This window comes from Sorex araneus, chromosome 10 (assembly GCF_027595985.1).
Source record: "Sorex araneus isolate mSorAra2 chromosome 10, mSorAra2.pri, whole genome shotgun sequence".
Taxonomy (NCBI): domain Eukaryota; kingdom Metazoa; phylum Chordata; class Mammalia; order Eulipotyphla; family Soricidae; genus Sorex; species Sorex araneus.
The window spans coordinates 22,710,353-22,728,256 of record NC_073311.1 but is presented as its reverse complement, the minus strand read 5'-3'; the positions used below and the strand labels follow the sequence as shown (position 1 = coordinate 22,728,256).

Genomic DNA, 17,904 nt, shown 5'->3' with positions numbered 1-17,904 from the left:
CCAGAGATCAAAACTCAAAGTTATCACACACAAGGTTTAAATTTCAACTCTTTGAACCATCTCCCAGACAGAGAAGACCTTTTGTTTAAAGCAAAGTGAAAAGATAACCAGCCCGGTGTGGAAGAGTTGTTCTATAATTTCTGAGCTACATTTACATGAATTTTATAGCCAAATTTTGCTGTAAATAAAGAAAAGTGATGAGAGAATGGCATTCAGTTGAAAACTCTTACACCAAGTGTGCTACTTACAGCAGTAATCAGGTGTTCTCCACCGAATACAGATGTCAAACTTGTTACACAAGGCTACATAGGCAGAAAGAGCATCACATTCATAATTCCAAAAAGAGGTATAATTGATCCACATCTTTTCACAAAAGTCCTGTGGAGAAACCTAGAGAAATATTTGTCTTGGAGTAAGTTGCATTGTTATACTTCTCAGAAGAACTTAAGTTAGACTGAAACTATTTGGAGAATCAAAGAGTAGCAAGATCATATTCATATTGATTCCTCTTTGACCTTAAATTATTATTTAACCTTAAATTATCATTATTTCTTAAAGTAATAAGTAAACATTTAAATAAGTAAACATCTAAATATGTTAAAGTATTTCACCATCCAAAGTCTAATTTCCAGCCATAACTGCATAATCAACTTCTTTTACTTGAAGTTTCCATTATTATTTCTTTCACTTTCTGTAAAACACTATTTTGTTTTGGTAGTCTAAGAGTTTGGTTGTGTTTAGGCTGGTTGGCTTATGTATTGTTTTGACCTCAGATTTTCAAAATGTTATAAATTAATAACCTATGTCAGGTAAGATTACTGTTTACACTAACATATAAAAAAACATTGTAAAGACGGTAAAGAAGCAAGAGTATGTCAACCTAGATAATATTTATTTTTGATATTGAACTATGCGTTACAATCAACTTCTTATATACTGAATAAAATATTTACATATTACAGATAAATTTGAAAGCTCTTGACCTATTCTATGATGTTAAATGGCATTACCATTTATTAAATTACAATCTCATTGAAATAGGAGCTTTATGTAACATATTATGTCACATTAGCTATTGTTTTCTTAACCAATATAATAATGACTAATTATTAGTTAAATGCTAGGGACCCAACAAAGTGGCACTCCTCAGGATCAGCAATTCACCAAATTCACACCTGATAGTCTACAAGAATCCATGAATGTCAGGGATTGAACCTGGGGCCTTCAGCACGTAAAGCCCATCCCCTAACCCTTGAGTTACCTCCTCAACCTCACATATGGTCTTACCTCCTCTGAGAATTATGTTTCTAGGGGTATTTATCTAGACATTTTCTAATTTTGAAGTCCCCCAAAGATATCAATTAGTCCCCCTTTCTCTATTTCACCCACAACATATGATTCTTCTGAATTCTATATTGATAAATCCATTTATGTACATTTTCATCATTTATTTTAAATACCATGCCAGGAATAAAGAATACAAAGGTGAGAAAAACAGATATATTCTCTTCCTTATGGATATCATTGTGTAAAAAGGATTTGAAAGGAGAATAGCGGTAGAAAGATGCAAGGCACTTGACTTGCATGCAGTTCCCCCAGTTTTATCCCTAGTACTATTTATGGTCCTCCAAGTATTGGCAGGACTCACCACACAGCACAGAGCTAAGAGTAAACCCTGAATATTTCTGGATGTGACCTTTAACTTCCCTTCTTCACAGAAACAAAAACAAACAAACAAACAAACAAATAAAAGGGCCAAAGAGATAATACAGGAGTTTGGTACTTGTCTAGCATGAAATTAACCCCTGTGCAATCCCTAACACTGCAGTTGGTCCTAAAGACCCTGAACAAAGAACCAAGAATATGACACCACCAGGTGTAGCACAAAACCTCGCCTCCTACAGAAAGGGGAGGATGCTTCGCATAGAATCAAGCTGAATAACAATAAGATGAATTGAAGTAAACAAGCCCTCTAGCTGAACAAACAGAAGCCTCATTGGTAGAAAAATATTTTGTAATTTATTCAGAGTTGGAAAAGATAACAGTGTAGCAAACAAGAAGAGCGTAGAGACAAAAGAAGCTGGAGGATTCAGAGCCAGAGGATCTGGAGATAATCTAGTAAAAAAGTGCGTGTAAGTGCCAGTGACTAAGTAAACGGCACTAAAGGGTTTTAGGTAGAAGCAGGATATACTCTTTTTCATTCTTCTCTTATATTACACAGTTTTATAACGATCTACTCTGATGGCATCTTTTTCATCAGCAACATCCTTAAGAGACAATGCTTCACTGATTCTTCCTTTCAAAATCCCTTTACATGTTTATTTTCTGACTCCAAAACAAATCTTGATATTTAGAAAAAACATGCCATAGAAGAGTGAAATGATAGTCTTAATTGCGTGTGTGAAGCAAGATAGTTTTTATTGAAACTCACTTAGAAAGATGTGAGGGGAGATAGAAGGGGTAGCATGCGATCCAGAGAGAAGACAGACTTAAATAGCAAGCCTAACATTTTTAAATGCCCTAATACTAGTCATCACTTAATAAAGATATTACATATAATGCATTGCATTAGTGCCTTTACACGTATTACTGCTATTCCTTTCAGTAAAAATAAATATTCTTTAATTCTATCCCATGTATTTTGTTTTGTTTTTCTGCCTGCCACATGGACATTTACAAATGAGAGTAAAGATTATAGGAAAAATTTGATTGTTATGAGCACTCCTTTCTTTTGCCATCAAAGCCACTGGGCAAACAGGCTATCTGAGATTAGCAGGCATCCTTTATTGCCTTGAATATTTGAAGCGGAAAAATTCCTGATTTATTCAATAAACCAAATAAGTTATGGATGTAAAAACCAATATTTAGAAGGACAAAAATTGTTATTTATATACTCAATGGAATACTCTGTTATTAAGAAAGGTTGAAACTGATTTTTTGAGGATAAGATGAATGGAAGTGAGATGATTGTGCAAAATGAAGTAAGAAATGAAAAGACAATACCAGTGATTTCACTCATAGGTGGCACTGAAATAACTAAAGTAAATACATTTGCAAAAAAGGAACAAAGCCCCCTAGAGTGAAGGAAAACAACATTGATGGCATTGGAAAAGGAAAATCTGGGAGGGAAGAAAAAGTGAGGGTTTTTATTTTGATGGTGGAATGACATTAGAACTTGGGTAGTAAGTCTTGCACACATTTAGTGGTGTGAAATTATACCTCTGAAATTCTATAGTACTGTAAAGTAACAACAAATTAGTTTTAGAAAGAAAAACACAATTAAAATCGTATTATGCTTTTAAGAAACATCAAAATGACATTGAAATTACTTAAAAGTATGCGCTATGGAGCTGCTTATGTGGCTCAAATGTCAGAGCACATTTTTTTTTAAGGATGAGGGGTTCGTTCATTTACCACTGTCTGAACACCCAATAACTAGCCTAAGGATTGCTGGGAGGGAACACCATAAACTAAAAAAAAAAATTCCATTATTTATCATTTCTGATTGCATACATTTAGAAATGGAAACCTTTAAAATTAGTTTTCATTCATATTTCTAAGTATGGACTGGAGCAATAGCACAGCAGGTAGGGCGTTTGCTTTACAGGAGGCGGACTCAGATTTGATTCCTCCGTCCCTCTCAGAGAGCCCAGCAAGATACTGAGAGTATCCCGCCCGCATGGTAGAGCCTGGCAAGCTACCCATGGCATATTTGATATGCCAAAAACAGTAACAACAAGACTGACAATGGAGACGATACTGGTGCCCACTCGAGCAAATCGATGAACAATGGGAGGACAGTGCTAGTGCAGTGCTATTGCTAAGTATAGTTACAGCATCAAACAGGTCTGCCATTTCTCCTTAACTTCTTGCCTGTAGCTCTGCTCCTTGGGAAGTAAGAGAGAGACTAGAAACTAGAGGGTCCCCCCACTCCCTTGCTCACCCTGAAGCCTAGCATGAACCATGCTTCTTGGGAAGCTCCTTCATGCTTTGACAATTCCATCACTCTCCTTCCCAAGTTCTTTCCTTCTATGTGTCTTTTCCCCATCATGGCTTTGAGTACCACCCTTTCTCTTGCATATTGATTTCTCGGTCTAGGTCTCAATTCCTCCCTCTTCTTTCCTGGAAAATTCTTTCTACTAGATAATTCAAATGACTAAAACTTTGAGAAGTCTTTGCCAAACTGGGTTCTGAAGTATCACTCCCCAACACTGTGATGTGTCTGTTCACAGGTTTGCCTTCCCTCCTTGAGGCCAACGAGAGAAAAGAGTCTTAATTGTCTTCTCCTTACAAAAGTTTAATCTTACCTAGTAAGTACTAGATGCTCCCTACATTTTCATTTAGTGATTTATGAATGCTATCTTTGTCTGTCCTTTACCTCCAACAATGCATTCTTTTAATGATATGAATGATTTAAAGTATCTACTGATTGCCTCAAGTTTATAATTATACGGACTCCTAAACAAAATTAAATTGAGTATGATAGACCCTATTACAAGTATATACCTAAGAGGCTAGACTCAAAGAATTCAGTTGGAATCTATATTGAGTCATCAAATAACATAGATCTCTTCCCTATGGCAATGCATTCATAGCACAGTTTCATTTTTCTTAAAATCTATAGATATAACACTGAATAAAAGAAACAGGGAAAAGAAAACTATCCTTCCTGTCTCTGTAAGAAAATAAACAGTAAATAATTCTGTATTTGAGAACATACTGATGGAAAGTTTGAGGATAAACTATTCTCTGTAGAAGAACATCATGACAAAAGTAGGAATTTATTGGCTTGTACTTTCAACTTGTCTAATGTGATATTTCTTATTTATGGTTACTTTCAACTTACTTTATCATGGCATGGAGCAAAAACTCTTCTATTTAATAACTCAAAGCAATGACTGCAATCATGTTCTGTGCAATTCCTGACAGGTCTTCTTGTTGTTACTTTAAATGATTTCTCAATTTCCCAGCTCTCAATAAATAATTCCATGTTTTCCATATTTGTGATAATTGTGCCATTTTGCATTTTTAGATCATCATCTGGGTCATCATTGCAAATTCCTAGAAAAAGCATGTGACATGTAGAGGGAAATTTTTTCACTTAAATCAAGTTTGGACAGTTGAAATTATCTTAATAATAGATTTTAAAGGAATGAATTATGTACTGAATGATATCCTAAATGTCTCTCAACTTTCATATGGATGGATTTTTTAAATGAGTTATCTGATTTCTTGATAAAATATTTTATAACTGTCTTAATCAGAAAGAACCTGAATGATAACACAGCAGGTAGGGCGTTAGCCTTGCACGCAGCCTACCCGGGTTCGATTCTGCCGCCCCTCTCTGAGAGCCCGGCAAGCTACCGAGATTATCTCGCCTGCACGGCACAACCTGGCAAGCTACCCATGGTGTATTCAATATGCCTAAAACAATAACAGTAAGTCTCACAATGGAGATGTTACTGGTGCCTGCTCAAGCAAATCAGTGAACAATCGGATGACAGTGCTACAGTGCAACAGTGCTTACTCAGAAAAAATAGAAACCTGGAACTTAAAAGTCAAGAAATACAGAAAATATCTTACAACACAAAGACTGAGAAGACTGTGCTCAATAATTTCTTCTATAACCGCCACATCTAAATTAAAAAAGTTATTAAATTAGTCAATACTTAATTTTCAGTTGGTAGACATTTGATGTTCTCCTCCCAGCACCCATCCCCTGAGATTAATCTTGATGAAAGTTTTTTTTTCTTGGAAATGATGCGTTTTTTATCTTCTAGCATATAATTTCACTCCAAGAGAGGGCTCAGATTATTGCAAAAGTAATTGTTACTCCCCCACATTAACAACTATTGAAGGCAATAGAAGCATAGACCTAGACCCATGGTTTTATCTAGTCACTGCAAAATTTAGGATTTGAACTGGAATTAAGACATTGACAACTTCCTATCCTTGGAATGACAGTCTGTTGGTGACTGATTGTTTGATCTATTATAGCCTCTAGCTTCCTTGAGAAAGGCTAAGCTGAGGATGGAGAAGACAATGAAAGTAGAGAGAAATTGACCCAGAAACTTGATCAAAACTTGTTTAAATTCCACCCTAATGACATAATGTCTCTTAATTTCTAAACCTGCAATAAAATATACAAATTCAACATTTTGGTATAAAATATTTTGTTTGGTTGATTTTTGTTTTGTTTTTTGGGTCAAACCTGGTGATGCTCAGGGTTACTCCTGTCTCTCTGCTCAGGAGTTACTCGTGGGGTTTCTCAGGGGACCATATGGGAATCCAGAGATAGAATCTGGGTCACCTGTGTGCAAAGCAAGCACCCTGCCCACTGTACTATCTCTCCAGTCCCAGCATAAAATCCTCAAGCAGTTATATCAAAGTCAGAAAAGGTTGGATCTACTGAAGATAAAGCCCAAACAATATAAAACAAAACATACTTAAGTAAATCATACTGGAAGAAACAAGTTATTTGTGATTGGGTCCTCCTTTAACAGTACTTGAATGACCACCCTGAGGGATACTGGACTCAGCAAGGAGGGGTCCACCAGATCTATATCACGTGTTCTTGAGGTGGATACATGTTTTCCAGGTATCAAATTCAGAGTTTCATATATGCAAGGTAGTCCTACCAGCCTTCCAGCTCTCTCCTTGGCACCAGACACCATTATATAAAAAACATTATACTTCTAAAGAAATACAATTGGAAGTAAAATTATATTTCAAGCAAAATTTGGCTGCACTTCCTATAGCCCTGTCATAGTACTATGCAAAACAATGTATAGATACAAGCCTCCTGTTCTTATGTCCCTACTCTCTAGGCCACGTATTTTTCAATTAAAACCTTTTCAGCCAGTACCCCATCTGCTGATCCTGACAACACTTAGATTTCCCTCGAACCACAATGGGTCACCTTGTCTTAATACAGAGGTTTGAATCTGACTCAGTGTTCCTTGGTTATTAAAAAGAGACCCAAACCCCTTCTCTGGAATGAGTATGCATCTATTGTTAGGAATCCCATTAGCAGTGTCTGTATCCATAAAGGAAAATCTTAGTAAAGGTGGAAATGCAAAAAGGTGAAAATCAAACATAAACATTAGTACATAGAGATGATAAATTAAAAAATGAAAGATCTAAAAAAAAAGAAAGATCTATTCCTCAACTCTTCGAGTTCTTATTTCATAATAACTATTAAATTATCAATATTAATGCTACATATATTCTATAAAAATTATCAACATGATAACCTTTAATCAACAAAGAGTTTTGTGTTATGGTTAGCATGTTCTGAATAAAAAAAAAGATATGTGTCAATCTCTTAATCAAACTTTCTACTGAAATGTTTTACTTCCCTAAAACAGAAAATTGGGTATGATTCATATACATATAAAAATTTATATAATGTGTGAAGATAATAAACTTACTTTGATTGGGGACAGAGCGATAGTACAGAGGAGATGGCATTTGCCTTGCTCGCTGCTGACTTGGGTTTGATTCCCAGCATCCCATAAAGTCACTGCCGTGAATAGTCCCTGAGGGCAGAGCCCAGAGAAACCCCCTGCGTAGCACTGGGTACAGCCCCAAAACCAAAATCAAAAGAAAGTTAAAAAAAGAAACCTAATCTATTTTTTTTTTGAGCTATCAGTACTAATGGGCTGGAGTGATAACACAGCGGGTAGGGTGTTTGCCTTGCACTCAGACAACCAGGATTCAATTCCTCCACCCCTCTCAGAGAGCCAGCAAGCTACCGAGAGTATCTCGATATGCCAAAAACAGTAACAACAATTCTCGCAATGGAGGTGTTCCCGGTGCCCGATCGAGCAAATCAATGAGCAATGGGATGACAGTGATACAGTGATAAGCACAGGGCTGATCCATAAAATTTCACTCAATGAACACTTACTGAGGTAAATATACATGTACACGTATATAAAATAAACATTTTTTTTTTATTTTGGAGGAGCCACACCTGGTGTTCCCCAGGGACTACTCCTGGCTCTGTGCCCAAGGATCATCTTGGCAGTGCTTGAGAGGTCTATGACGAGGGATGGAACCTCGTCAGCCACATACTAACCAAGCGACTTATTCTCTGTCCCATCTCTCTGATCCTAAGTAAGCAATTGCTGACTGTGTATATAGACATACTGACACCAGTACATACCGGTTCACACTTGGGTCTGGCTCAGTTAAGACAAATTACTGCACCAGTATCAGTGTGTGTAGTGTATTTTATTTATTTATTTATTTATTTATTTATTTATTTATTTATTTTCCTTTTTTTTAAAATTTATATTTTTTAAATTTTATCACCATGTGGAAAGTTACAGAGTTCTCAGGTTTATGTCTCAGTTATACCGTATTCAAACACCATCCCTTCACCAGTGTCCATATTCCACCACCCCGGTATACCCCCCGCCCCCCCGTGTAGTGTATTAAGTGCTTCACATCAACTTTGCATTGAGTTCTCACAGACTTGAAGGTATATTATTATTATTCTCATTTTTTAAATGGAGGAAACTGACATTATGTGAGATCACAATTTGTAGAGGGTGCAACTTTACAAAAGACATCAGAATATTGGTTTTTTTAAATTTTGTTATGTATCTAAATGTATTTCCAACTTAACTCAAAACTTACAACTGTTTTTAAATTGAGGCATAATTGATGTAGAGACTTTTATCAACATTAGAGGTCCAATATAATGATTCTATATTTAAAATAATAACCACAATAAGTCTAGTTACATCAGTCAAAATACATATTCTTATATTTTGATGACTTTATGTATCTATGTAACATATTGTAACATATTAAACTAGATGCAGAAAAAGCACATCTAAGCATTACACTTTAAAAGGAAACTTGAACAAATATTCAGAACATTACAAGACAAATGGCTAGGTTTTTTTCTTCAACGTGAAATTTAAAAAATAAATTAGAAAGAAACAACATTATTTAAGCTTTTAATCTTCTTAATCTTCTTATTTGAAAATAGCATTAGCACTATAGCCTCTTAGAAGTATTGTTAAAAATAAATGAGTTAAAGTATGCAAATTAATTCTTGGCACTTCATTAATACTCTATAAAGATGAACTGCAGAAACATAAACAGTTTCATAGACATAATGATCAGCATATAATTAATTTTATGAGACACCCAAACTGAACTCATTTCTTGCTTCTTTGCCTATTTCTTTAAAAAGTCATTGCTTCCATTGATATTCACATGGGGAACTGAAAGCTAATATCACATCTTAAAATTGAAAAGTTGACAGCTGGGGCCACAGTAACATAAAATGAACAGGTCGAAGAAAACAGAGAGCTAAGAACAGCAGGCTCACCACAAAGCCCTTCTGTGGAAGATGACAAGTTAAATTGAAATCCAAAATGAATGTCGACAATTCCTGTCAGATGAGCCCACTTTATGATTAGTCCAGCTGGAGTAGTAATCACATACATTGTGCCAGAATCCTCTATGGACAGTTCTTGACTTGAAAAGGGTAAAGGCACAACAATAGAATCCACTTCTACCTAAAATGACAGAATAGATTCACATCTGTTAGGAAAAAATGTTGATGCTTAAATAATGTACTCATTAAAATTAGCATTCATATAATTTCACTTCTGATTTAATAGAAGCTGTTGTTTTAAATTTTAAGCTTTAAAAAATGCTTTTAATTGCTAAGCTTTTTATTGTTCCTTCAGTGAGTCTTACGATTTTCTGTTTCCATTCTTTTTCTCGCTGCCATTTACTTTTTCAAAACTGAACTTTCATCTATGTAATGTATATTTTTCTATCTACCTCAAAATCTTTTGATTATATCATTGCCCTCCAAAATTAATTTAGTAAACAATTATTTTGGAAACCTTTTCCAACTTGGGTTATTTCTTTGATCATTCCAGTTAGTACTTAACTAAAATATTTATACAAATCATCTTCTAAAACTTAAAAATCCAGGGTCCTAGCAAATTCTACTTTTTAAGTTTTGGTCAGAATTCTAGACTATGTACTTTCGACTTGTACTCTTGGCAAATCAAACATAGGCAGTCCAAGGATTAATTATAGCAAAACTTTAAATTATGACAATGACATGGAATCACATACTCTAAGCAGCAGTGTGTTGGATTTATGCCTGACTAACAATTCAATTTCTCACTTTCCTCCCATGTCACTTCAGACTAAAGTATCTTTCTTCTTGCCTAGTTCATGTCTACTCATTTTTAATACTTCTCTGAGGTGTCACGCCCTAAAAAACACATATTTGAGCTTTCAAAATGATAGTTAAATGATTATTATTTTGTTTCCTAGATATAGTGGTCAGAACTCTACCATTGTAATTCCTACAATAGCTTTCAAATGAGCAAATAATTACACGCATATAATTACATGAGCACATAATTGCACCTCATACACATAGCTATACTTTACTCAAGATTAGGACCTTTTCATTTTATCATGTAAACTTTCACTAACTTATTATTAAATGATTAATTTTTAGTCAAATTAATGATCAGGGATGAATTCAGCTGACACCAAAAATAAGTACTTTCAATGGAATGTTCCTGTTAATAGCTCAGGCTGAAGTTTATTTCATAAACTTTTTAAAAAATATAATGGCTTCATACAAATCAAAAGTATATATAAATGTTATTATCCCTAAAGTTATCTCATATACACATTTTTAAAGTTTTACTTAAAATTAAATTTTCTAGCACAGAACAATATTTAGTTTACTTAAATAATGTTTCCATATTATAATGTGTGAACCTATGATTATAAAATAATTTGTCAAAGTATTTAACATCCCAGTCATTGAAATCCAAATATTTACACATTTTTTTTATACTTTGAGAGAACATTTAGATACTAACTAATCAGACAGCTTAGAACTCATATTCATCTGATTAAAATTAATTCCTCAGGAAAAATATTTTTCCTATAAAACAAAATAGTTCCTTCTCAAATTCTAAGTCAATGTTCTCTATTTATTTTAGTAAGATTAAATATTCTTTTTTTCTTATTTTAAGTATGTTTTATTCACCTTAAAATTGATAGATGAACATTTCATCTGCTTCTGTTTCCATCTGTTTTTCTCTTTGTATACTGTCTTTATTCTGATATTCTTAGCTATTTCTCTTTTCAACCCTTGGAATCCCTTTTTTTTTCACATAATTTCTCTTTGTCAAATTTGAAACACTAATATTAAGTCTGAAACTAATAATCTTGGCCATTCACACTATCTAGGAGAATTTGTGTACATTTGACATTGTTATTATATTTATCCTCAAAAAGCGAGAGGTATTTACAGCAGTTGCCCATTTATGTAAGGAGAAATGTCATGTTTTTAAAAATTATGCTGTAAATGGCTATTAAAAAGAATTATTTTTAAAAATACTACTGATTTTATTAATATTCCCTCTTGGGAATATTTTTTTCTACATAAGTTCTAGTTCTCATCTTAGTGTTATTAGGTTATTTTAAATTATGTATTCTTACCTTTCTTGCTATCCGATAGACAAGTACTTTATGAATAGTTGTCAAGTTTAGCTTCTTAAAGCAAAGTCCAGAGATTCTTCCAGAAGAAGCCTTAATTTGAAAATAAAAACTGTGAATTTAAGCATAACTTTAGCAATAAACAGAATGGATTTATGATTTAAAAACTTTACAAATACTTACGAGCTTTTTGAATGAGTTTTCATTCTGGGGGAGCAGAAATGGATACAAAAAATTGTAAAAAGCTATTGCTTGACTTTTAAAAATATTACTTAAATATACATTATAAATTCTAAATATACTGATATGAATCTTTAAGTATCAGGAGATTTATCAGTGAATTTTTATGTCCCTTCTTACTTTGAGGCTACCTAATATTATAACATATTTCAGATATAAATTTATAAAGAGTTGACAAAAATGATAGATTATTACCTACCTGATTTATGGAACATTTTTCAATATGAGCAACTATAACTTCCCCAGGAATTCTTACTAAAATGTAAGAAGCCATGCTATATAATGCTGCGTTATTCCCATCAAATGTAATAATGCTTAACTCTGACAACATGGAACACCGGCCTGAAAAAACGGTAGAGACAGGATTTAGTATATCAATAAGTTAACTGCACTTGTAGTATTAATACTCTTTAAAAATATTTTCAATTAGTCTTGAACTTTTGAAGAGAAATAACTCCAAAGAAACAATATGGTCTTTCCTCCAAAAAATAGAAATTGAGCTCAAATATGACCCAGCAATATCACTTCTGGGACTATATCCCAGAGATGAAAAAAATAAAACAGTAGAAATGACATCTGCACTTCTATTTATTGCAGCCCTGTTCACAATAGGCAGAATCTGGAAAAAACCTGAGTGCCTGAGAACAGATGACTGGTTAAAGAAAGTTTGGTACATATACACAATGGAATACTATGTAGCTGTTAGGAAAGACGAAATCATGAAATTTGCATGTAAGTGAATGGACATGGAGAGTATCATGAGTCAGAAAGAGGGACAGATATAGAATGACTGCACTCATTTGTGGAATATAAAATTTCATAATATGAGACTAACACCCATGAACAGTAGAGACAAGGGTCAGGAAGATTGTTTCACAGCTGAAACAATCACACAGCCTTACATGCTGGGGGAAAAAGCAGCTGGGATAAAGAAGGAGTCACTAAGTCAATGAAGGTTAGAGGGATTGGATATTTGTGCTAAATGTAGATAAAGGACCAAACATGATGGCTTCTCTCTTTATCTGTATTGCAAACCATAATGCCCATAAGTAGAGGGAAACTGTCTGCCATAGAGGCAGGGGGAGGGGTTGGATGTGGAGGGAGAGATACTGGGGACATTGTTGGTGGAGAATGTACACTGGTGGAGGGATGGATGTTCGATCATTGTATGACTGAAACTCAAACATGAAAGCTTTGTAAGTGTAGTTCATGGTGATTCAATAAAATATATATATGTATATATATATATATATATAGAAAAAACCTCCAATGTTACCTACATACTAAAACAATTAAAGGAAGTTCAATAATAATTTTATCTTGATGAGGTGATGAGCTGGAAAATTACAGTAATTCTTGATGAAAACTTTATTGGCACATAAGAACGTAAACTTACAAGGACATTCCCACTCAGGACAGCAGATATCACTGTTCACCTGGACAGGCCTTCCCCGGAAACCACAGTCAGGCATTTCCACATCTTTAGGGCAATTAAGAGACCAATTGTACAACTTCCATTCCATATTAAGGCATATGTATTGACTACAATTATAAACAGGATCAAATTGTTGAGGCTGTAAATACAAAAAGAATATAGATGGACTGTTTTTCTATTTTAATCAGTATTTCAATAAACAACGTTTCCCCATTCTATTGTGTATTTCTAAGTAAAAGAGCTTTTGAAAGATAGTTAAAATTTCACTATGACCTTTTGTTTCTGTAGCCCCTCCAAAGTACATTAAAAGAGCCAGGAAGAAAGCTCAAAGGGCTAAGTTCAAGCTTTGCAAGGGGATCACGTTGTACTCCGAGCATTACCAGTAATGACCCCCTAGAACAGAGCAGGGAGCAGTCAGGTGTGACTCAAGCGCCCCAATGACTAAAATACTCATCACATGCTCTTTTAAGCTTTACATTAATATCGATTCAACAACAAAATTATCCACATACTCAGGCACAAAAGGAAATTTTCTACATCAGTATTTTGCAAGCAAACTTTATACACCCAAGATGAACCCTATACTATCATTCTGTCCTCTAGTAGTTAAGTTTTACAGACAGTTTATGTTAGTCCAGATAAATAATTTAAATAAATAAGCAATAGATTTTTCAAGATTTATAAGTTGTATTCTATTTAAATTATGGATACAATTATACCAAGCATAAACATTTATACAAAATATTAGGTTATTGATATTGTTCAAGCCATCCTGCCCATAACAATAAGCCTCTCAGGTAAGTATTATATTTTCAACATTTTATAGACTAGGTCATCAAAATGATAAGCAAAATAATATTCCCAAAATCCTACAGTCACTGGTGGTAGAGGAAGAATTCAGGTATTATCATTATTAGTGTGAAGTCTGTGCTCTGAAAAACTGCTCTATCTTTGGGGCTGGAGTGATAGCACAGTGGGTAGGGTGTTTGCCTTGCACGAGGCTGACCTGGGTTCGATTCTCAGCATCCCATATGGTCCCCTGAGCACCACCAGGGGTGATTTCTGAGTGCAGTCAGGAGTAACCCTTGTGCATCGCCAGGTGTGACCCAAAAAGAAAAAAGGAAAAAAAACTGCTCTAGGGCTGGAGAGATAGCACAGCGGGTAGGGCGTTTGCCTTGCACGCGGCCGACCCGGGTTTGAATCTCAGCATCCCATATGGTCGCCTGAGCACAGCTAGGGGTAATTCCTGAGTGCAGAGCCAGGAGTAACCCCTGTGCATCGCCAGGTGTGACCTAAAAAGCAAAAAAACAAAAAACAAAAAACAAAAAACAAAAAACACCTGTTCTATTCTTCACCTCAGGGAATGGGGGAAGAAAAAATAACTTCTATGAAGTATTATTGTATATCATTTACTTTTCTTAAATTTGGGGTCAATATTTATCATTCTAATATTCCATGTGATTTAAAATAATGATAAAGTTAAATACATTTTTAAATAGTGAAATTATTTAGTGAGCATAACTGGGTTTAAGAGTCAAATAGCGACACATTATCAAGTTCAATTTTCCAATATTTTCCTGTACAAGTCTTCATCAATTCCAATACTAACTTTCTAATTAATCACAAAATAAAAGCAATTAGAGGACCGAAAGCCTCTCTCTCTACAGCAAAGCAGAAATTACCTAAAATAAATCTGTATTTTTCTCTTTACTAAAACAATTTATTTTTTGAAAATATATTAATAAGGTTGCCAATGAAATTGCTAAATTTGATTATCAATTCTCAGACTATTATTTTTGAGCGTTAGATACATTAAGTATAGTTTAAAATACCATATTAATTTAAATATATGTTATATATAACATTATAAATTATATATATTTTGCTTTTGGGGTCACATCGGCGATGCTCAGGGCTTACTCCTAGCTCAGGAATTACTCCTGGTGGTACTCGGGGGACCAGTCTGACACATGCAGAGCAAATTCCCTACCAGTTGTATTATCGCTCTGGCCACTTAAAATATTTTCTTTGAGGGGCCTCCTAGAAGTCCTCAAGCTGCCAATCCATTTTGGCCAACCAGGTTAGATGTTTCTGTACTAGACCCACGGATGCTGGAATGCCGATTGGCCATGCAGTGCCAGGAATTACTTGCACCACCCAATGGTGCTTAGGGCCTCCAGGGCCACACCCAATTTGCTGAACCGGGGTCAAGCATTGCATCTGGTGATGCTCTGGGGATCTTATGGGTCAGGTGCATGAAAGGCACTTACAGTAACCATCTCTCCAACTTTCCTTTGAACGATTTTTTTTCTTAGCAACTTCCATACCAATCTCTTCCTTTCCTCCTATTTTACAAATTAATATGCTCTGCGTTATTGTCATCATTTCTGAGCCTAATAAAACTGTAGCAGCAGGGGCTGGAGCGATAGCACAGCGGGTAGGGCGTTTGCCTTGCACGCGGTGGACCCGGGTTCGATTCCCAGCATCCCATATGGTCCCCTGAGCACCGCCAGGAGTAATTCCTGAGTGCAGAGCCAGGAGTAACCCCTGTGCATCGCTGGGTGTGACCCAAAAAGAAAAAAAAAGAAAAAAAACTGTAGCAGCAGTACTAGTTTCTATCTGCATTCACTCCCTTTGTGGGTCCATAATCTTTAATGTCATTTATGTTATGAGAGTTCCTTAAATCTGTTTCTTCCTAACCTCCTAACCTAACCTCCAATCTTCCTAACCTCCAATCTAAACTCTATATGTCCATCAGATTTGCATATCCATAGCATTATGGGATTTCAAAGAAATCTCAAGCTACTCATAGCAAAATTGAACTCTTCATTATACCCACTGCAGACTTTTACTTCCTACAATTTCCCCCATTTGGAAAATAAATGTCAAATTTCATTACCAAGGCAAAAAAATTAGAATCTCTTTATCACATCTTTCAGCAAATTCTGCAGCCTTAACTTCCAAAATATATCTAGAATCCGGGCATTTATTACCATTTCCACTGTGACCTGCTGATTTAGTTCACCTTAACTTTTCCTATATTTCTAAAATATCTTTCCAATGAATTCTGTCTATTTTTATCCTATTCTCAACACAGCAGCATAAATAATCCTGAAATATGTTGGATCATGCAATTTTTTTCTCTACTCAGAAATATTCAGCATCTTTCTGTATCTTTAATTTAATTTGGTTTAATTTAATTGTTTGGTTTTGCATTTGGGGGCCACACCCTGTGGTGCTCAGAGCTTACTCCTAACTCTGCACTCAAGGATCACTCCTGGCTGACTCCGAGGGAACTTATGGGTTTCTGGGCATCAAATCCAGGTCAGCAACATGCAAGGGCAAGCACTGTACATGTTGTATCATCTCTCCAGCCCTTTTATGTATCTTTTAAAAATTCATTCTTTATAATTAACTGTAAAGATAATTATATCTGAACCCCTTAAAGTATGTTTTAGAAGGTCATTATTTACATTATTTATTTATTTTTTTCCCTCACAAGCTCAATGACCTCAATATTTTTTCTCCTAATACATCTTGCATATCTTACCACAAGGTAAATCAAATCTGTATTTGATTTCTACCTGGTGTACAGTTGCTATGCTTGTTTTCGTGTTCTACTCTCTAAAATTCTTATGTTTTGTTCAAAATTTACTTTGCAAGTTAGGATTTTCTGTGTCATTGAAAATACTTCTTCTTTTAAAATCTCCTTTAAAACTTTAGTGATTTATATCAAGGCATGAATTTTTGCCAAATTTGCTATTACTGTATTCATGGCACTTAAATAGTAGTTGGCCAGAAATGATGCAAAATAAACATCTCTTGTTTATTAATATAAGTGGCACAGTTAGAGGAAAGCAATAATTGCTCAAGTCTTAGGCAAGATTATTATAAGCATAGGCTCATCATTTTTGCCTCTCAAATTACCTTTGTCAACTGGCATATCAAGGATGCTTAATAAATACTTTTGAATGTCTAAATTTCAAAGAAGCACAATTATGTAATTTATTGAAGAGACTCACTCAACACCAAATTTTAATTTACTTTACTTTCTTAGTGTGATCAAATGCCTAACAGACCAAGGGAAGGAGAATCCTTCTGCATCCACCCAATTTTCCGTGCCCTCTGCTGATCATCCAACAACTGTATTCTTTCTCCTCCAAATGGATCATGAATATGTGTTAAAAACTTTTTCTTCATTTAAATGAAACCAAAATTTTCTAATAAATTATATTCATTGTTTTATGAAAGAAATATCCGAATCAATTGAGAAATCATAGAATTAAAATTATCTTTTAGAAAGAGAGAACATAGCAATAAAAATAGTTTAATAGCATTTGTATAGTGATAATAGAAACTTGAACACATGTTATGAGAACTTGACAAATAGTTGGAATTGACCACCTAGTCATACCTCACATTCCAAACCTGGGGTCGGTGTTAGCATATCAAACAGAGTGATATCTGTTGGAGTGATCATTTCTGGACCTGTTAAAGAGAAAGAAGCCTGATCCATTAGTAAAATTAGGTACTGAGTTCATATGTGGAAGAAACCGCACTAAGACATTTTATGTAGGTTTTCACTCATTTCTACAAGAAGCTAATGACTAAACAATAAGAATATTGTCATCTTATAGATTATCTTCAGAAAGGAGAAGGGAGGAAAACAGCAGATCTTGAACTCAGTAATTCTGACTCAGTCCCCTGACTTTTAACCAACATTCTACAAA

The 17,904-nt window shown here is 34.7% G+C and overlaps 1 protein-coding gene across 2 annotated transcripts in view; it reads right to left on the bottom strand.

The window, feature by feature from the left end:
- OTOGL (otogelin like) overlaps positions 1-17,904 on the bottom strand; it is a 162,883-nt gene that overhangs the window by 27,486 nt on the left and 117,493 nt on the right. For both annotated transcript variants that reach the window (XM_004602698.2, XM_055118362.1), the window contains 8 exons: positions 17,589-17,662; positions 13,136-13,313; positions 11,939-12,081; positions 11,683-11,706; positions 11,503-11,592; positions 9,347-9,536; positions 4,847-5,061; positions 249-390 (listed from right to left, as the gene is read on the bottom strand). In XM_004602698.2, coding sequence (XP_004602755.2) covers positions 249-390; positions 4,847-5,061; positions 9,347-9,536; positions 11,503-11,592; positions 11,683-11,706; positions 11,939-12,081; positions 13,136-13,313; positions 17,589-17,662 — 1,056 coding nt within the window. The remainder of the gene's footprint in view (positions 1-248; positions 391-4,846; positions 5,062-9,346; positions 9,537-11,502; positions 11,593-11,682; positions 11,707-11,938; positions 12,082-13,135; positions 13,314-17,588; positions 17,663-17,904) is intronic.